Source organism: Pipistrellus kuhlii, unplaced genomic scaffold, assembly GCF_014108245.1.
Source record: "Pipistrellus kuhlii isolate mPipKuh1 unplaced genomic scaffold, mPipKuh1.p scaffold_m20_p_5, whole genome shotgun sequence".
NCBI classification, from domain to species: domain Eukaryota; kingdom Metazoa; phylum Chordata; class Mammalia; order Chiroptera; family Vespertilionidae; genus Pipistrellus; species Pipistrellus kuhlii.
This window is the reverse complement of record NW_023425551.1, coordinates 38,949,739-38,971,148: the sequence shown is the minus strand read 5'-3', so window position 1 is coordinate 38,971,148 and position 21,410 is coordinate 38,949,739. Positions and strand designations below refer to the sequence as shown.

At 40.7% G+C, this 21,410-nt stretch overlaps 1 protein-coding gene across 4 annotated transcripts in view; it reads left to right on the top strand.

Annotated features, from left to right (window-relative positions):
- Positions 1–21,410, top strand: part of KLHL32 (kelch like family member 32) — a 169,073-nt gene that overhangs the window by 136,078 nt on the left and 11,585 nt on the right. For all 4 annotated transcript variants that reach the window (XM_036415116.2, XM_045572696.1, XM_045572695.1 and 1 more), the window contains 3 exons: positions 2,633–3,359; positions 16,740–16,798; positions 20,109–20,301. In XM_036415116.2, the coding sequence (XP_036271009.1) occupies positions 2,633–3,359; positions 16,740–16,798; positions 20,109–20,301 (979 nt within the window). The remainder of the gene's footprint in view (positions 1–2,632; positions 3,360–16,739; positions 16,799–20,108; positions 20,302–21,410) is intronic.

Genomic DNA, 21,410 nt, shown 5'->3' with positions numbered 1-21,410 from the left:
AAATTGAAGCCTAGTGACAGATAAATAAAAATATATAAGAATTGATATTATTTGTTCCAGAGAAATATGAGAAATAGCCTGAGAACATCCTAGGAATTTTCAGTGTATGCAACAAATATTTATAGCCAACTACGTACCAGCCACTGTTCTCATTGAGGATCTGAGGATGAGATGAGTTGAGGTACAAATAAGCTGTAGCAAATGCTTCCTTAGGAAGCAACATGTCACCACTAAGATAAGATAAACTAGATTGCATCAGGCAGGGTGCTTGGGTGATGCCCCGTGGTCCTTGGAGGTGACAGTGCCCTGTGTTTCAGATGGCTAAGGAAACATCTTGCCTAATGGTCATCTTTCCTAAGTACTCTTTTTTTTATATATATATTTTATTGATTTTTTTTTTTTTACAGAGAGGAAGAGAGAGAGATAGAGAGCTAGAAACATCGATAAGAGAGAAACATCGACCAGCTGCCTCTTGCACACCCCTACCGAGGATGTGCCCACAACCAATGTACATGCCCTTGACCGGAATCGAACCTGGGACCTTTCAGTCCGCAGACCAACGCTCTACCACTGAGCCAAACCGGCTTAGGCTCCTAAGTACTCTTTATTGTGTCCTCCCAGACTGAATCCTTTATTTATTTCCCATTCTTGCTGGCTATTTCACCAAAAAGAGGGAGATAAGACTTGCACTGAATGCTCCATTTCCCTCCCAGTCGATATATGCTAGAGTTCAGGGTAATGGGGATGTCATCACACCAGGATAAGTAAGGTAGAATAGGATTTCAACCTTCCCTGAGAACATAACCATCAAAATACACTACAAAGCGAACTGTGCCTTTGGATCCTAGGATGCCCCAATGATGAATCAGCCCTCTGCTTATGGTAGTCTCTAAACCCCTTAAATGGGCTCCAGCATTCCCTCTGCCACCTTGCCTTGCCTGTAATGCAGCATGGCAGGGAATAGGGAGTGCTAGGTGGGGTTCACAGGGGAGAAGTGATTTTGACGTAGCCCATTGTTTTAATTTTTTGACAGTGCTTTCATTGCTTGGATAAATAAGAGTTATCCATGGTTTTAGTGAGGTTTTTTTCCTCTTTATACTTTCAAGAAAGTAAAAACTGTACAATAACACTATTATATTTATTTATCTATTATATTTATTATATATATTTATCTATATATCTCTGACTTGCCTATTATATTTATTTATCTATTTTCTGTGACTTGCCTTGTGCCATCAGAATCAGCTGTTGAGTTATAGACCTTAATAGAACCAGGGTCTCAAAATATGCTGCCTTGCCCATAGTAAGAACTTACCCACATCTTACTATGTAAGAAATACGCTGTCTTACCCATAATAATAAGCTATAAGTATCCTGTATCTTTGCTAAAGCATCCTACTTGGACATCATTGATTTAAACCTTCTTAAATTGGAAACAACATACTTAATTTACTCTAAGAGAGCAGCAATTTGCTATTTCGTGAATGGGAGGGAAACTATCTAAAACTTTCCTGTTCTAAGGGTGGCCTGCGGCCCAGAGCATACACACCAGCTGGAAGCAGTTAGAAATGTAGACTCCCCATCCCCTCCACCCCATCTACTGAATTAGAATTTGCATTTTGACCAGAAACCCCAGGTAATTCTTGCGCATTGTGCTACGTTGTTCATAGTACAAAGATAGTCTCTTCTCTATCCTGTTTCTGGGGGAAAGGCTCTAACAAATTGCCAATATCTTACATGGGCAAATAACAACTGTCTTGAAGATGAAAACTAATTGACAAAAGAAAATTAAATTGATAGATTTCAATCTTCCTTTTTCTTCTCTCGCTTCCTGACTGATATGCTAACCGAAGGGGCAGGGGGAAAAGTCCTTTTCCTTTCTAAATCATTCTACCGGCGTCATATTGATTTTCTCTCACGTGTACCCGGTGGTCTCGGGTGATCACATATTTTCTTACATTACTTACATTGATACAGCACCTTGACTCCTGGGCTGACATATATTGCTTGAGCTGTGATGACACCACTCACCAGTGGCATTTCTTGGGGGTGGGGTGTACCAGGCCTCTTATGCATGAAATGTAAGGGGCCAGGCTGTCTCCCAGCAGTATTTTTATTCTTTGAAAAGTGATTGCCAGGTATTGCCTGGCTGGTGTGGCTCAGTGGTTGAACATTGACCTATGAATCAGGAGATCATGTTCGATTCCCAGTCAGGGCACATGCCTGGGTTGCAGGCTCGATCCTCAGTGGGAGACAGCCAATTGATGATCCTCTCTCATCATTGACGTTTCCATCTCTCCCTTTCCTTCGTCCCTTCCTTTCTGGAATCAATAAAAATATTTTCTAAAGTAAAATAAAAAATGATTATTGTTCACTCCAAGTGATAGCTTAAGGTCCCCATCACTGTTGTTTAACATTGTTTCTAGCGCCTACAACAGTGTCTTGAGTTCTTTCATGTTCTGTTTTGTGCTGATGCAGGGAGGTGCGAATTCTCAACAGGCATCAAAATACGATTTGTAAGAAAGAAATGTCAAGTGTCTGAAAGAATACCCAGTGGCCTTCCATATGCCCTTGCTCAGGCTCTCTTTTTCACCTTTGTATCGCCCTCTCCCCTCCTCTCCCTCTGTTTCAGCTAGCCGTGAGGTGGCTGGAACACAACTGCCATTACCAGTACATGGACGAGCTCCTGCAGTACATCCGCTTTGGGCTGATGGACGTGGACACCCTCCACACCGTTGCCCTGTCCCACCCCCTGGTCCAGGCAAGCGAGACCGCCACGGCTCTGGTCAACGAGGCCCTGGAGTACCACCAGAGCATCTACGCGCAGCCCGTGTGGCAGACCCGCAGGACCAAGCCCCGGTTCCAGTCGGACACCCTGTACATCATCGGCGGGAAGAAGCGCGAGGTCTGCAAGGTCAAGGAGCTGCGGTACTTCAACCCCGTGGACCAGGAGAACGCCCTCATCGCGGCCATCGCCAACTGGAGCGAGCTGGCGCCCATGCCCGTGGGGAGGAGCCACCACTGCGTGGCGGTCATGGGGGACTTCCTGTTCGTGGCGGGCGGGGAGGTGGAGCACGCCACGGGCCGGACGTGTGCCGTGAGGACCGCCTGCCGCTACGACCCCCGCAGTAACTCCTGGGCGGAGATAGCCCCCATGAAGAACTGCCGGGAGCACTTCGTGCTGGGCGCCATGGAGGAATACCTCTACGCCGTCGGCGGCAGGAACGAGCTGCGCCAGGTGCTGCCCACCGTGGAGAGATACTGTCCCAAGAAGAACAAGTGGACCTTCGTGCAGTCCTTCGACAGGTCCCTCTCCTGTCACGCTGGCTACGTGGCGGATGGTCTTCTCTGGATATCAGGTAAGAAAAGACCTCCTATGTGGGATGCATAAAAAAAAAAAAAAAAAACACTTCCATGGTTGGGATACATTTAAAAGTCAAGCTTTTTGGTGGGGTGGCCCATGTGTAATGGAATGAATGCGCCAGAACTGCCATTTTGTGGGTAAATACAATAACATTCATTGATTGAGTACCGACTCTATACAGAACTAGGTATGACTTTCTGAGTGATTAGCGAAGTAAAAATTCAAGATGGAAATTAATAGCCCATCGAAATTTTTTTTTTCTTTTTTAACCAAGATTGTCAGCTTTTGATATTCATGGGTTGTATTGCACACCTTTTTAAAAAATATATATATATTTTATTGACTTTTTACACAAAAGAAGAGAGAGGGATAGAGAATTAGAAACATCGACCAGAGAGTTACAATAGAATCATCGATCAGCTGCCTTTTGCACACCTTCTACTGGGGATGTGTCCGCAACCAAAGTACATGCCCTTGACCAGAATTGAACCTGGGACCTTTCAGTCCTCAGGCCGATGCTCTATCCACTGAGCCAAATCGGTTTCAGCTGTATTGCACACCTTTGCTTTTACCTTTACCCTGGGCTACCTGACTTTGAGTCTTTCATCAAAGATAGGGCAGGCAAAATAAAAGCCCAGTAAACCCATTTTGATGAGTATAGCAATGAATATCCGGGTAAGAGGATGGCTGTGCATTGAGGGATTGAAACTATTGGCTAAAATAGTGTTTTATATTACTTGTGTCATACTAATCCTTCATTCCTAATTAGTCTTCATTCTTTCTGATCATTTAGGAGGCATTATTATTTTAGTTTCCTTTTTTCATCATTTTTTAAAAGCCTTTTGATTATGAAAAAAAAAAGTAGAGAGTCTAGTATAATGAACTTCATGTACCCATAACCTTAGCTCCAGCAATTATGCACTGGCTTTTTCCACTCTTGTTTCATCCACACCCACATTCTTCTTCAAACACCCCAGGGCTGCCTTTTCACTTGTGCAGAAGAAGTCTGTGGGGCGTGTATATTAACATCCCATTATCAACCTGTGTTTCCAGTTCTATTATTGAAAAGACCTAAAATATTCTCCTTTGAAATCCTTGCCTACTGGAGAAGAAAGTTGTATCTTCTCTTAGTTGGAGGATACTCAAGCACTTAAGCCCTGACTTGATGTTAAACAACTCAAATAGAACTTGTTGAATTTCTATGTCAAGGTCAAAGAGGAAAATCAAATACTATAAGTCCTCAATAAATGACATCAATAGGGTCTGTGACTTTAAGCAAAATGACATATAAGGAAATCTATTTTACCATAGGTGATTGATATAAACAAGAGTTAAGTTCCTGTGGCATCTCATCAAAATTCTAACAAAATGACATTGAAGGAAATGATGTTATTTGAGGACCTGCTGTACTAAGAGTAATTCTGAGATATTTGCAGGTAGAAGAAACACTCATTTTTAAGTACACCTGTGAATGCGTCTCAGTTTCCTCCAACAATCTTCCCTGGTTGTTTAACATCTTCTCTGACAGCATTCTCCCTTGCATTTAAACTAAATCTGTTTGGATTCTGCCCATGTTTTCCTTCCACTGTCCTCAGTAACGAAGGAGAAAGCCCACTCTTGCTTTTTTTGTGGGTAATGCCTCAGTTATTTTCCATTTACCAATTTTCTTTGAAGAACCTAGCTCATGTCAGGGCTTAAGTGCTTGGTAATAAATGAATGAAGCTGAGATTATGAAATAAAGAAGAGGATAGTGAGGTGGACCCAACAATTACTGCTCCTATATACCAAACAAACATATATAAGTGTACATGTTAGCATATATAGATATATTTCAATAAAAGCCTCATCTGGTGATTTGTTCTTTTCTCTTTAAGTATAAATAGCTAAGAAAATAACTACCAGGGCTAGAACCCTCTGCTGAAGGAACTTCAAAGTTGGCTATAAATAAGTCTTTGGTATAGAAAGAACAGATCTCTACTTGACTTGGATAACAAAGCAATGATGAATTTATGAACTTAATGTAATTTATATTTTCTTCCAGTTTATATTCCTTCCATTGACTCATTTAGTTTTCATATGTTGTTAATGTACTGTATTCCTACATTAACAACATCTTCTGAATTTTGCATGAATTTCTCACAAATAGTTTTATGAATATTTTTTTTTTTTTTACTACAAAACTATAGCTTTTTAAAAAAAATGCTTGAGTTTTCCTTACATAGTTTTAAGGATATAACTACTTACTTAGTACTTTCTTTAGTGGAGCCTTAAAAAGGCACTGAAGCTTACCTTAGACAGGCTAGATCTATCACCTGGTATCAAGCTGACTTCTACTTCAATACGAGTCCATATATTCCCTTTTCCATTATCTTAAATGCATCAACTTATTACAGCCCTTATGGCTATATCACTTTGTTTTTCCCTACTGTAAAAATAAATATATTTCTTTGTTCTTTTTTTTTTTTTTTTTTTTTTTTTTTGCAATAATGTACGCTGCCTGAGTTAACCATACTTAATGAAAACAATCACAATTTTCTCAGGTTTGTTTCTCCCTACTGTGTACTTGAGATGACAAACCCGCTTCCCTGTGTATAGTGCAGTACTTTTAATTAGAAAAAAGGGGAAATCACTAGTGACATTTCTAAGTCGGCTGCCTCTTTCTTCAAGCCCAGCTTGTAATAAATTAATTGTGGATCTAACCATGCATAGGGAGTGCGGGCAATAAGATTTGCCAATGGGCCCCTTTTTAAAAAGACAGATATATTTCATCCTGACTATCACTGATTTCGAAGGGCTACCCTGATTTATTGGAGCAGATGAAACTATTTGAGGCTATTCCTTATCCTTTACTAAATAATCAATTATTTCCAATTTAATTGATGGGGGATTGGATCATTGACATTCTTCTGGCATTTTGAACGCTTTGCCTGAGGTAGAGGTAGTAAGGATTACAGAATGTGGATTTAGGCCTTATTTTTGTGCCAGAGAACACAAAATGAATGTTCTTCGGAGACTCATAATTTTCAGGGTGCCCTATTTCTCCTCACACCCCCTTCCTTTCCTCTATTCGTTTTGGGGTCAGGACACCTTGAACACCCTCTCATGGTTTTTAAAGTGAGACAAGGAGAGATGAATTCAGAAAATCAGACTGTATGGATATGCCCATTAGCATTCGATTTAGAATATTAGAGATAGTCATATTTTACAAGGCTCCTGTAATATTTGACATTGCGACCCAATTCACAAATGCTGCACATCATTTCTACTTGAAATTCACAATACCGAAATAAAATAAGAATTAAATATCCTCCAGTTGTGCTTTGAAAAGTCTGCTCTTCATTGTAAGGTATCGCCTGTAAAGGACTAAAAAGATCCTTTTGTGTGTGTGTGAGTGAAAGTTAATCCTGAATTCATCTTGCAGAACAACTTAACTTTTCATTTTTGTCAAAAAGCATCAGGATAATGGGAAGGTAATGACAAAATCAGTGCTTTAAAACTATAAAAATAAGACAAATGTTACTGCATTTATCCAAATGCAATGTTTCGTGCTTTCTTGTTCCTTTGGTGAATGCTACATTCTTATTAAGTCTAATGCTGGCTCATAGTTAAATAAAACTAATTCAACAAACATACTTCCGGTCCTCTAGGAGCTGACAGTCAAAGATTTTTGCAGATATTTCATTAATGAGAGAACAGTTGTTAAAGCTTCTTTAACTCTCTAGAACATATGTTTAGTTTTATTTTGAGTAAATTTAGGTGAAGCTTGCATTGCCCCATTTTAAATAACTTTAATTTATTCAAACCTACTAAAGGGGCTTTGGCTCTGCTAGTATTCATTAAAATGAGAACAATGTAAATTTTCCTTAACATTATTTTAACCACCATAGCATTAGTTTTAATCTGTGCAAATACTGTGTTTGCATCTAAAAAATTGTCTATAAAATATTGGGAACTCACAGATGGGATGGCAGAGGCTGGATTGTGGTGCACTGAGGTCACAGACTAAGTAAGGTCACACACATGAAACTTGCTCCACTTCTTACCGACCAGGAGATGCTGAGCAAGGTTCCTAGCTCATTAAGTCCTATTCGGCTAGTGCTGAAGGGACAAAGGAGAGGAAGACATAGGTCTTATGTTGGAGCTCTTAGTACAGCAGAGGGAACAGACTTTTAAAAAATAATTTTAGTATAGCAGATGCTCTGTGTGAGGGTAGAAGTCTTTCCTAGGTACAGAAATAGTGCAAAGCAGGGAGGAATTAGTGCAAAAGGCATGAGAGATTTCGAAAAATTTTGTAGCACCTTTCGCCTAACTAGGCCTCTGGTCCATTGGCTACTTCCTACTTACTCATGAGCCCTCCTGTCCTCATGCTGGGGCTTCATGGTCCAATCATTTCCGTCATTCCCTTGCACCCTGGCAAGCACAGTGGTAGACAGATTCAGCGGTCCGCTTTGTCTGTGTCTGTGGCTGGGCAGCAAGCCCTGTGGGAGGAACCGGGTAACAAGAGCCCCCCAAGACCTCTCTCCACTCTCCTCCTCACTTCCCTTAGAAACCCTCCCCTCAGACTCAGAGAGGGGGTCTTGCCTTCTGTTTCTCAGAGCAAGTGTAAGCGAGGAGGTTCTCACCGCAAATCTAGTGAGATACACAGAGGTGGTGGGGAGTGTGAGGAGACAGATGGGCAAGAGGTGCTCTGGAAAGGGGACAAGGGCGGGAGGTTGGGAAACACTATGGAGGAGGATGCAGAGGAGGGGAATGAAGGATGTTACAGAAGGGCGGGTGAGTGGCATCCACGACTACAGGTCCGAAATACCTCCTCCGCGTTTCTCAGTCAGGAGCTACTTGGTAATTTCAGTGAAAGCCATGCCAGGGGAGTGGAGAAGGTTGAAACTAGAATGCAATGCTAGGAACTGGAGGCTAGAATGCCATAAAAGGAAAGCGAGGAAGTGAAAACTGCATTCTAGCTTCCACTGCATTCTAGCTTCCACTTTAGACTAAACTTCTAACTGTATCTGAGCTCACCAGACAATTTTCTGATCATTATGCTCCTGCCTACAGGGAGAGAATGTGCTGTTTCTAGGTACACACATATTTCTTCTGTTCATGTGACAGCACATTTTTTTCTTTGTAAATTAATAAATAGCATTTTGGCTTTAAGAAGAAAAAAGAGGGTAGGAAGGAAAGAAAAGGACATAAGTTTGGCTGAGAAGAGAGAGTAGCCAGAGGAGGAAATCCAAGGTCAAAGGAGGGATTTTTTTTTTTTTAAAGGATGGCAAATATCCTATTTTTTGGATATTTGGATGGCAAATGTCCTATTTTTTGGCCGTGCTCAGCAGAGAACTGGAGAAGGCAGATCCTTTGATTCAATCATGATGGATGGTTTTTAGGGTGGGAATACCTCAAGGATACTACTGGAAGAAGGTCAGTATGCTGGGATTCCAGTTAGGTGAGTGTCAAGGGCCTAAGGTTTGCTGAGGGAGAACCAGGTGTGCTGAGGGAGTGAGCACAGAAGACAGCGTCTTTTTGCTGCCCCTAGAGGCGGCTCCCACAAAATGAAGTCACCTGCCTGGTAGAGGTTTGGAGCTCCATCACTTGGCCTGTCCTCTTACAGGTTCCTTGAGAACTGGAATGTCCACTAACATTAAAATCCATCTTTGTTGCTTCATGGTAGCAAGCAGCTGCCTTGGCAGTTACTTCTTCTCCTCTTCTTTCACTGCTGCCCCAACCTTTACTACTCCCCATCTGAAAGAGATTGAAACAAAACCACTGCAATATACAGACCACGTATCATAGAATTGTACACTTGAAGCCTATATAATTTTATTAGCCAGTGTCACCCCAATAAATTTTATTAAAAATAAATATAAAAGCCCTAGTTGGTTTGCATCAGTAGATAGAGCATTGGCCTGCAGATGGAAGGGTCCCAGGTTCGATTCCAGTCAAGGGCACATGCCCAGGTTGTGGGCTCAATCCCCAGTAGGGGACATGCAGGAGGTCTCACCATTGATGTTTCTATCTCTCTCTCCCTCTCCTTTCCTATCTGAAATCAATAAAAATATATTTAAAAAATAAATAAATCATTATACAATAAAAGTAAAAAATATTTTTTTTAAATCCCTCTACAGTACTGAGCTAAGATGGAAGCCAAACAATCAGATCACCCACTTTCTCCAAAATAATTAACAAAGCTTTCCTCCTCACTTGCTCCCCTGAAAAAATAGCATTTTGTTTGCCCTCAGAGTGCTGCTCAGAGAATGAGGCTTAAAGTAGTTAAATGATTTTTCAGATCACATAGTTAGTATTTTACAAAATTGGAATTTGTGCTTTTGACTTCTGAAAAGCCATGTTTTTCCCATGAAACCACACAAACTAGTTGTTTTTCACTGCAACGAAGATCTCAAAACGCCCACATGGTCAGAAGAACTTCCAAATGACATGATACACTGGAGAGCAGTCAAACCTGGAGAGCTGTTTAGAATCAACAATCATTTGATTATCTTTTATGGTTTAACTGACCGCCTTTCACAGGACACAGAACAGAGCCACATAATGTCTTCCTTTCTGTGGTTCTGTAGTTCAGTTTCTAAACCATAAATGTAACACAAAGTTAAAAAGAAATTTAGTGAGCTAACTCTAAACTGCATTTGGTTTAGATTAGAACATTGTTTTCTGCAAGGATTACATGTTCTATACAATACTAGAGGCCCAGTGCATGAAGTTCGTGCATAGGTAAGGTCCCTAGCCCTGACCAGTGATCAGAGCCAATCAGGTTCCCCGCCCCCTCCTTCCCACACTCCCTCAGCACCCTGCTGCCACCGATGGTCACTTGCCATGTTCTTCCCCCTGGTGGTCATCGCACATCATAGCAAGCAATTGGACTCCCAGTTTCCCAGTGAAACTCCTGGGGGGATAATTTGCATATTAGCCTTTTATTATATAGGATAGTCATCCAGTAGCCTTTAAAATTGTTAGCTTAGTTAATTAGGAAAAAAATGTCTAACCCATTGACTCCAGAATTCTTCTCCAGGAGAGAAAAGAGAAAAGCCTTTGGTTAGTTGATTCATTTGTTTCTAGATGAATCTAGAAAAAGAAGGTAGAATAGTAAGCTAAATTCCTCTACCTAATAATATGGGAAATAAGTCATTTTTTTTCTTCCTAAGAGGAGAGAAGGTTAAAGCTTCATCATAGAAATGGCGGGGGCGGGGGGGCTGAATAATTGGCAAATGGCAGGAGGGTGATAAAAAGATCCAGCAACAACACAGCTAAGCCAGGACAACAGAGACAAGCAGAGGTGACCTTCAGAGGTTAACCCTGTGAGGAACATGCAGAAATCTTTGGAGGCAGGATTTCAGCTTTCGATAAATGAGGAATGGGAGAGGGGATTTTATTAAGATTTTGAAGGGCAGCTGACATCTGCATTGTGGTAGATTTTACCCTTGTTTATTATTTCACCAATTTAAAATAGCACATTTGGCATACTTTACATATTTTGGGTCACAAGTTTATATCTGTTCACTCTAGGTAACATAAATACAGTTTATTTTCAGCTGCATCAACCCTTCCTTTATAGTTTGTAAATTTGAGACTTTCTTTGCAGATTTTGAGTATATTAATTAGCCATCCATTTGTGTGGTTTGCTCAAGTGTGACAGAAATAATATGGATACTAGTTTCAATTTAATGCATGGATTAAGTATACTTCTACTCACGATGCTAATTTAGTAGAATGATTCTTGGCTTTAATTGTTTATGTAGCATTATAAACACTCCAAAAATATGGCCAGTCTAATCTGTAAAATAGATAATAAAAAGCTTATTTTTGCATTTATTGCAAATATTCCCATGATGTCCCTTTTATCAAGGACTAATATTGAGTTTGACTCTATAAAAAATGATTAATATGGACTCACACCTAATATCAGATCATTCTTTTGATAATTAGACTGTAAGTGTGAAGTTTTAGTCTTTTGAAAACTAGAGTGATTTTACAGAGGAGATGCTTAAACTATTGAAGAAAACAACCTTTGATATCCTACTTATAAGCCAGCCAGTAATTCTGGTTATTGGAGAAAAAAAGTTATAAACAATCTATTTCACAATATAAAATTAGTTCATTATTAATTAATTCAATATTACATACTTAGTTATTTTTTCAATATTCCATACATACTCATTTGTACCTTTTATGAAATTTATATAAGCCGAAACCGGTTTGGCTCAGTGGATAGAGCATCGGCCTGCGGCGGACTGAAAGGTCCCAGGTTCGATTCCGGTCAAGGGCATGTACCTTGGTTGCGTGCACATCCCCAGTAGGGGGGTGTGCAGGAGGCAGCTGATCGATGATTCTCTCTCTAATCGATGTTTCTAACTATCCCTCTCTCTTCCTCTCTGTAAAAAAAAAAAAATCAATAAAATATATTTAAAAAAAAGAAATTTATATAAACCAACTAAACTTACCTTTATGGGTTGCCTCTATACCGTGCACTATGGTTCATCTGAAACCAGTGAGAGACCTCATCACCTCCGTGTTGATTATGAGGAACCTGAGTTTGGCCACGTTAAATGATCCCCCCAAGAACAGAGTCATAAAGGAGCCTGTTGATAGCACAGCCTGTCCAGAAACTCTCCCCCTCAACTAGCATGAAACTGGGCACTGCAGGCCTCCAGCAGACGTGCAGAGCACCCGAGATGGTTTTCCACGACCTTGAACTGGCCCGCAGAATTCCAGCTTGGAGCCTCTCCCCCGAGGGCACCGGCACATTGAGTTTTTGCATCACGGTGCTATGCTAGTGGGGGACTCTGTCGACAGAGGTATTTTCTGTCCTTGAAAAAAAAATAGCAGAGCTCCCAGACGTGACCTACCTTGATCACCAAATATTGAAAGTTGTTTTTCCTAAACACATGGTTTTATAGACTCCACGCACATTGACCAGCGGCTGCTGCTGAACAGAGTGGATTTTGGGAGCCGGTAAATTCTCAGTGGTGCAGACAAAGAGTGCTTGTTTGGCAGTCACCTGTCATCCTCTCTCCGGCACGCACTCTTCCATTTGTCACAACACTTTGTAGGAAGGTGAGCCGGGAAGCTTAAGAAAAATGCTTTCCTCTTGTCTTGATGATAGAAAGCATTGCTCACCGCTGGTAGCATGGTGGTAACTTTTCATTCCTCCTGGCAGTTTTTAAAGACTTATTTGACTTTGGGGGAACCTGCTGTATATCTTTAAGTCACAGTGCAGAAAAGTATGAGACAGGGCCGTTCATTTTCAATTTCGGCGGAGAGTCCTCACTCTGACGGTGGCGCTTCAAAGTTAGGGGAAACTTGGCTTTAAACGCGGATGCTGATACGGGATGGCATATTTAATGACAGATGTATCTATAGAAAGCTGTTAGGATGCAGATTATTCCCCCCCTGGGGTGGGGGAGGGAGATCAAAACTGCCAATCTATAAAATATACTCGATGGCCCGGAATCTATCTTTGCCAGCCTTTGATTGCGGGGGACAGTGGAGCAGCATGTGGCATCATAACCCAGAGCAGACAAATCAGCCTGATGACTTTCAAAGGCAGGAACACCGCTGCAGGCAAGGGTACTCCCGTCTGGGAGGAATTAAAACATATAGCGCCTGTTATTAATTCCATATCTATTTTTGTATAGTCAAATCTGTATGCAAATCCTCAGCATCTCATTTCAGCAGATGAATCTGAACGTGAGGAGGGTTATGTGAAGGGAATGTAATGACCAAGCTCTGCCAAGGAGTAACGCTGCCAGAGACATGTGGACGGAGAACTTGGGGGCTTTTTAAGAAACGTATGTTTTGTACTGAGAAGGAACTGTTTTTATTTATGTGCTCATTTGTGAATGATTTCAAAGGGAAACACAAGAAAGCCAATTTCTAAGGTTTTCCCCTTGCAGTCCTGACTTGGCGAAAGTTACAGCACTCAGCTTTTTAGGCGCCTCCTGTGGTTTAGCATTCGAGAGGTAATCAACCAGATAACTAACTAGGACTTCTATTCTAACTAAGTCTCTATTCCCAACTAGTAACCCAATATCTCATTTCTAAACATTGTCGTGTGAGTGAAAATTTGTAAGGGTAAAGAATCTAATTACTGAGTGCAGATTTTACTGCAGCTGATGCATCTGTGGAAGACAGTAAATAATAATTCTGAAGAGAGTAAAGATAAACTGTGTGCCCTGCTTCGAAGAGAGGATGTAATAGCTACATTCTAATCCACTGGTGGTGCATTTAATCTATAATGGGCAGAGTTTGGTGCATACAGTAGTGTAAATATTTTCAAATAGTGTCATAAACAGATAGTTTACGGCAGTAGATATTAATTCTGTCCCATATTTCTAAAGCAAGTAGGTAAACCATCAGAGTTTTGAAATAGTGGGTGGGAGCCTTACCCTCTGTTCCCTCTCATTTGGAGAAATGATTACGGGTGAGCTGGCTATTAATCTGGCGGTTATGGCCCAGATCAAAACTTGGCAATCATTTTCATACTGAAGACTTGCGAGGTCTCAATAGGTTTGATTATTCTTGTGTAGAAAGAATTATTGGACATTCAGTTTTTAATCAGATAAGAAAAGGAAGGTTGGCAGGAAAAACCAAACATACGCTGTATTTATTTTGCGTTGCATTTTCACTCCATGTAGGCACTTCAGCCTCAGCTTTCTCAAGTGTGTTTTCTTTTCATTTTTAAAATGAGACATTCAATGAGAAACACAAAGAAGACTTTTTTTTTTTTTTTTGAGGGCAGGAAGCTAATTTCTCTCTGTTATTTGCATTTCCTCCTTGGACAAATCTTTCATTGAGCTTAAAAAGTGGTTGCAAGCTTCAGAGAGAATTACAAAAATAAAAAGCCCTCAGTTAATAATAGCCATGGTCAATTACATGAAAGATGTAATCTCCTTACTGGAGTTGAATGAGAGAATAATGACTGGCCTGGACAGGTTCCCTGCCCTTCACGTATCCTTAGTATTAATTGATTATTTCAGTTCAGTTGAAGGCTATGTATTATACTAACTCTCTGCATTCTGGTTGACTTGACACCTGCGATGGAGTTGATGGTGGTGACCTATTCCAAGTATCTGAACCTTCAAAGCAGAAGTTATAATGAACAAAGTAAAACAGACAAAGAAGACTTTATCTAAGACTATTATTGCACTAGTGGAGAGAGACCAGAAAGCATTCTGAAATCAACTCCTCTGAAAAATAAGAGGCCAGAGGGTTTTAAGCAGAGGGGTGAACTCATGGAAAAGTACCGAGGGACTTGGGAGGAAGGCTCATCAATGTGATCTGTTGAGCACGTTCTGTTAACCCTGAGTTGGTAAATGTTTCTCTCTGTATTTGGGACATTTGTGTTTGCTGATTGGCACCCCCGAAGTTAGGCTCCTACCCTCCGTAGAAAATGGGAGATAGGCGCCTTGTCTGCCTTGATGATTACATTTCAACGGGATAGCTCCAGGTCTTGGAGGAAGATGTTCCTCAGTCTAAAACGTGCAAGAAGCTTCTTAAATGATTTACATCTTATGGAGACAGAGAATGAATTTATAATTACAAGTTTTCTAAAATGTGTGCTCTATGAAAAGGGAAGTTAGGGGCCTAGAGGCAGGAAGGAGCATGTGTATAGTCAGGCTGACAGGGATATGGCTGTCTTGGACAGTACTGGAACAGTACTCATTAAAAAAAGTTATCTTTATTATTGAAAGTATTACAGATGTCCCTTTTTCCCCATTGACTCCCTCCCCCCCTGCTCCCACCACCCCCTGTTCCCCAGACCTTTACCACACTATTGTGTGTGTCCATGGTTTATGCATATATGCATATAAATTATTTGGTTAATTTCTTCTCGCCCTTCTCCCCACTTCCTGATCTATTTCATGCTTCCATGTCTCTGGATCTTTCAAAAAAATTCAATAGGAAACTTTTTAGTCTAGCTCAACTTTAGATATTTATTGCAAAAGTAGCTGCTTCTTTGTGATACTTATTAAAATAAGGATGTCAATTTAGCTAAAAACAAGTATCTAGTAATGTGTGTGAGGCAATATTTTTAAAGATAGAATTGGAGGGGGAGTACTTATATTTCTGTTATTACCTAACATTTGATAGTATATTGTTTTCTTTTTGCTGTTTTGTTTTTTAGCTTTTCCATTTAATGGTAAAAATTAAAGTAGAATCAAGTATTCCTGTGTTTTTTAGGGCTCAGTGTATACCACAAACATGAAAAGAAGTATGAGAAATTTAGCTAAACATGTAAGGATTTTTTAGTTGTTCTTGATTAAGCAGAAGGTTTCAGTTTTTGTGTGTGTGTTGTTTTTTGTTTTTTAATCTAAGCAGTTTTCAAGAGGGGTGAAAAAAAAGTTGAGGACAGCAGCAACTGTGCTCTAGAAGTATGCTGTCCAGTATGATAGCCATTAGCCACTTGTAGCTTGCTTGAAATGTGGCTAAATCTGGATTGAGATAGGCTTTGTCAAATATACATTTTGAAGACTTAATATGAAAAAAAATGTCAATATTTTTTACATTGATATCATGTTGAAAAGATAATATTTTGGCTATTTTTAATAAAATGAAATTTATATTTGGTTTAATTTCACTGTTTTTACTTTTAATGTGGCTACTAGAAAAAGTTAAAATTTCATATGTGACTCAACATTTGTGAGTCTTGTTATATACTATTAGATAGCATTGGTTCTAGATTTCTTTTTTAAAATAATGTTTTTATTGATTTCAGAGAGAGAGGAAGAGAGAGAGAGAAACATAGATTGGCTGCTTCCTGCATGCCCCCTATTGGGGATCCAGCCTGCAACCAGGGCATGTGCCCTAACAGGGATTGAACCAGTGACCTCTTGGTGCATGGGACAGCACTCAAGCAAGTGAGCCATACTGGCCACAGCTAGATTTCTTTTTATAAGTAATGTCTTTTCTTAGATATGGTTCTTCTAAAGAGATATGAGGATATCGCTGTGTTAGTATATAGAAGGCTAGAGATGTAGAACTGTCAATTTAGCTAAAGACAAGAATTTTCTGAAGAACTATGTTCCTGGCATAAATTGCAGAGATTTGTCTGTGTGCTGTATTCACTCCCACTCCCTCTTACTTATTTCCCCTCATTCTGGCCATGTTGAGCAGCTTGCCAGAATTGGGGATCTCTTGCTAATCTCTGCATACTTGCTGCTTGCTCTCAACTGGATTGCTTCTGAAATGTCTCTTGAAAATGAAACTGCTTCAAAATAAGCTTCTCACTTATGTCATAGGTTCACCGTAAAGGTATACAAACAGATTCTCAACAGTAGCTAATTTTTCTTTAATTATATCTTGTTCTCATGTTGGAATATCCTATTTCTTATTCATGAAAGCTCTAACACGTGTTAATCCATTACAGGTGGAGTAACTAACACCGCACAGTATCAGAATAGACTAATGGTGTATGAACCTAACCAGGTAAGAATCCTATAGGAAGAGCTCATTACCTTAAGTAAAAATGAATTTTAAAAGATGTCTACAGTAATTAGTAGTTGGAATGCCAAGTCTACACACACACACACACACACACACACACACACACGCGCGCGCGCGCGCGCATCTTAAACCTATATAGAAAAGGAAGCATCTGGATAAACTGCTTTTTGCTTTTTTTTCCTCATAAAGTTTCAGCTCCTTCAGTTTTATTCTATACAACGTGTTTAACTCTTTTAGAGTTTTGTCCAATGTAGAAAAAAGGGGAAGGTATCTCCATAATCTCAAGTAGCTGTACATATTTAGAGGCATCCAAAGAAAGGATTTAGATTGTCCTGTTGCTATGTCCTTTTAGAAGGCTTATCATGGGCAACGGGGGTGGGCTTGCTTAGGGTTTCATTATTCCAAAATAAAGTAATGACTTTAATTTAACTCAATGTAGCCAAAATGTCCTAGAACAGGGTCCAGGCCATGTCCAACATAGAAGTGGCTGACGAGTTTGTTTTTCATCTGATAGCTGGGGCCTGAATGGAAAGCTTTATGGTGGCGCCTGACCCTCCTTCTGCCACTTATGCACACATAACTTCTCCACTCCCTAGAAAAGAACTATTTTTTATTCTCTTTTCTTCTACTAAAATACCTGTGACTTTAGCAAATATATGCTGAAACTTGCTATTTCTATGATCTTGGTCATGCCAATATTTTTTCATGATTATGACAATATTCCAAATGGTTTCACCTGGGGGTTTAATATTTGTCTGCTGGAAATACTGGAACATGAAACAACAGGTTGGCATTGGCTGTCCAATTTGGGATTAGCCATCAAATGTGTCCAAAGTGGCCTCAGTCCATTTGGAGTCTTTTTATTTTTACAATTACTTAATTCGGAGTTTAACGAAGGTACTTCTGTCTTTGCAAGTGTGTCTCCTGATGTCATTAGGAGCTGTAGATTTCAGAGAGCACATGGGGGCCAGCTGTCTCAAGAGAGATCATTAATTGCAGTTGCTTGAGTTCAGTGCACACGTGGTTAAAGAGGAAGAAGGCGTTAACATTTCTCAAATGACTTCTGTCTCATGTTTGTACACACATGCTCTTTTTAAGAATTCTGCTGGCATATTGTTTACAGTGGGTCCTGGCAAGCATCACATCTGCTTGCATCTTGCTCGGAATCTCAATAACGCTATCATTCAGCCCCGGTGCTTATTTCACTGCTAGGCCTTTGTGGAGAGTCGATAATGCCTGCCATCTGCCACAGAGCACATCGCTACCTGCCAACAGGCAGGCTGGGGTGACCTCTGCTTCCCCAGCACTGATTAGTATTCACGTGCTGGCTTATTAGGATTGACCCCGCCAGGCCTCTCTGTTTCCTTGCCTTTGCAGTGGTTGTTGGCTCACCTGGCAGGCACGGCAGTGAAGGAGGCTAAAGATGTAATCAGGGGATGCAGGCAGGCTTTGCAAACCAGATGGAGTCCACAGTCCTATGGCTGGGGACCGGACTGCTAATGCAGACACCCATTTCTGACATTACACAGGGTTGCTTCATAGAAAGCATCCTAAGGAAAGTGTCATCAGGGTTTTGAGGTAAAGCCACTCCCACGTAATGTATTAAAGATATTTACTAGTGGAATACCTGAAAGCAAGGTTTGACTATTTTATTAAAGAAGACATTTAATTGGAAGGAGATTCTTAGTACGACATGTTTAAAAAGGCGAAGCAGACCTAGCCAGTTTGGCTCAGCAGATAGAGCAGTGGCCTGCCAACCAAAGGGTCCCAGGTTCAATTCCGGTCAAGGGCAGGAACCTTGGTTGCAGGCTTCTCCCTGGCCTGGGTCCTGGAAGAGGAAACCAGTCAACATGTTTCTCTGTCTCTCCCTCTCTCTCCCACTCTTCCTAAAAAATCAATGGAAAAATGTCCTCGGATGAGGATTAAAAACAACAAAAAAGGAGAAACAGATAAATGCAAGCCTTTCAAATTGTACAAACCACTTTCATTTTTGTTTTGTTTTGTTTTCAATGTATCTTTAAAAGAGAAATTAGAAATAAGCTGATACATATACCTTTAGATAATACTCAATATTATAAAAAACATTTTCTTCTTTTTCCTTTACAGCTTCGTGAACTATTGAAATTCTATGTATTCTAAACATCATATAATTTTTTTTCTGGTCAAATTCAAAATTTTCCTTGGCAAAAAGGAATCTGGTTGTTCTTGTATGTTTTGGTTTATGTAGAAAGAAAAATGGTTATGTTTACTTATCTGTCAATTACTTAGTTGAGATATAAAATTAGACATATTTTATTTTCATCTAATTTTATATTATATTTTAAATAGGAGCCTTATTGTAAGAGGTATTGAGCATATCTTTCTTATTATTAAGAGTAACCCAGAACCAAATATTGCCTAAAATTATCATATAAACCTTGGCCTTCTACAAAAACCAATACATGCCTAGAAATAACTTTTCTCAGTTTGACAGAAAATGTGATTGCAAATACATTAAAGGAGGCCGATAAAAGGCAATGAAGGGATTCATTGCCGAACCAAATCTTAGCTTGCATCTTGATCTCAAGAGCTTAATCTTAGAAGAACAGCAAAGCCACCCTCACCCTAGCTTAGGTAGGGGCTGGGGGTAGTCGGTGATTAAAACAATGCTTTTTTAAAAGTGGATATTTATTGGATATTTGTTATGTGTGAGGCATTGTTCTAAATGCTGTGTGTGTGATAGCTCATTTCACCTCCACAACAGGCTCGGCAGGTGGCTATTATTGCCCCAATGAGGAGGCACCAGTGAGGGCATCACCAGTGACAGAAGTTCAGGTGTTTTGCACTGAGCTGCTGTGTTTCGCAAATGGGGAAATGGGCACAGAGAGGTCAAGTAAATTGTTCAAGGTTACACACAGATTATAAAGTCGGGTATTCCAGGTCCAGAGCCTGTTTCTTAATCATCACACCACCTTAGCCCGTATACTTAGCCATGCACTTTCACTCTTAGGTAATTAGCATACGTAAACTCTCTCACTTTCTATATTTTCCTATCCTTCCCTTACAAATGAGAAAGGCCCTATGAAATGCAACCTAAACCAGAGGAAACGCCTTATGTGATTGGAAACAGAGCTGCACTGTGTGGGTGTCTCTGCCCTTGTTCTCAGGGAAGAAGCCCGTTTCTTTCAGAGTTTATGAACGACATTTAAACAGGTGATTGACAAGCATTAGGGCCCCACCGCTAACGAGGCACAGCTGTTCTCTGCCAGGAAGTTCTGCTATTAACAGAATTCACCTGAATTCCTCTTTCCAGAATAAGTGGATAAGCCGCAGCCCCATGCTGCAGAGAAGGGTCTACCACTCCATGGCGGCCGTCCACAGGAAGCTGTATGTCCTCGGAGGCAATGACCTGGACTACAACAACGACCGGATCCTGGTGCGGCACATAGACTCCTACAACATAGACACCGACCAGTGGACGCGCTGCAACTTCAACCTGTTGACTGGCAAGTCCCTTTGTTAAATCAGGAAAAGCTAAGATTCAGGAAGCTTCCTCTCTAAATATACTGAGTACACGGCACTAGAACAACTTGCTTTTATTAACTGGAAAGGTGCACATTCTTTATCTCATAAAACTTTACCCCGTCAGGTGGCTGAGCATCTAGTTTGACCCTTGGGTGTGCCCCCATGTGGCTAAGAGCCATGTCAAGTCCATTACTGTCAATATATTCACATAGGAACTGGACTACAAATAGAGGAACCAGGTGCAGAAAGAGTTAATGACTCTTTACAGAAGCAAATCATTTTTTATTTCTCATTAATTTTAGTCGCCATTTCCTTCCTACCTTTCTACCTTCCTTCTTTCCCTCCTTCCTTCCTTTCTCCCTCCCTCCCTCCTTCATTCCTTCCTTCCTTTTTTTATTTTTTTTTATTTTTTGCTTTTTCACTGCTGCTATAATGCATTTTGTATTTCATATAGCAAAACATGAAATATGTTTTGTCAAAACAAAACAGTCATTCATGGTCAGGGTACATCCTTCCCAATGGCATCAGTTCCTACTCCACAGTCAGACACTGAGGAGACCTTCTGGTGGGGAGTAACTTAGCGAGAGGCGGGATGGCCAGAGTTGGAGTGACCATCTGCATCAGTGCGCTCTGGTGTCAGAGAGAGGAGAGAAGTCCGTCAGGAAAGCTGGCAGGGCACAGTTGCAAGTTGGGAGTCTCTCCATGGTTTTCATTATTTGTCACTGTTGAATGTTGTTTCTGGCTGTTTCCTCCTAAAGATTAAACCTTTGAGCAGTTGTGAGCTTAGGGGTTTGGCAGTGTTTCTGGGCACACACAACCATCCCAGCCTTACCACAGGGCAGGACGAGGTATGGGCCATCCTTGTCCCGAAAGGGAATGAAAGGGAAGCGGTGAACAGCTTACCCCTGAGACATTTCTTTCTGGAGTTGAACACTATTTCTCCCTTGTCAGCAGCGTCATTAACAATCACAGGTGACCAGATCCCTTCCAGGGTGCTCTGCTAATAGGAAAATCACAGACTCAGAATGGTGGGCAGGACTAGTGCTTGGAGACGGTTTAGTATGCCCAGCGGGCCCTCAGCCACCTGCTG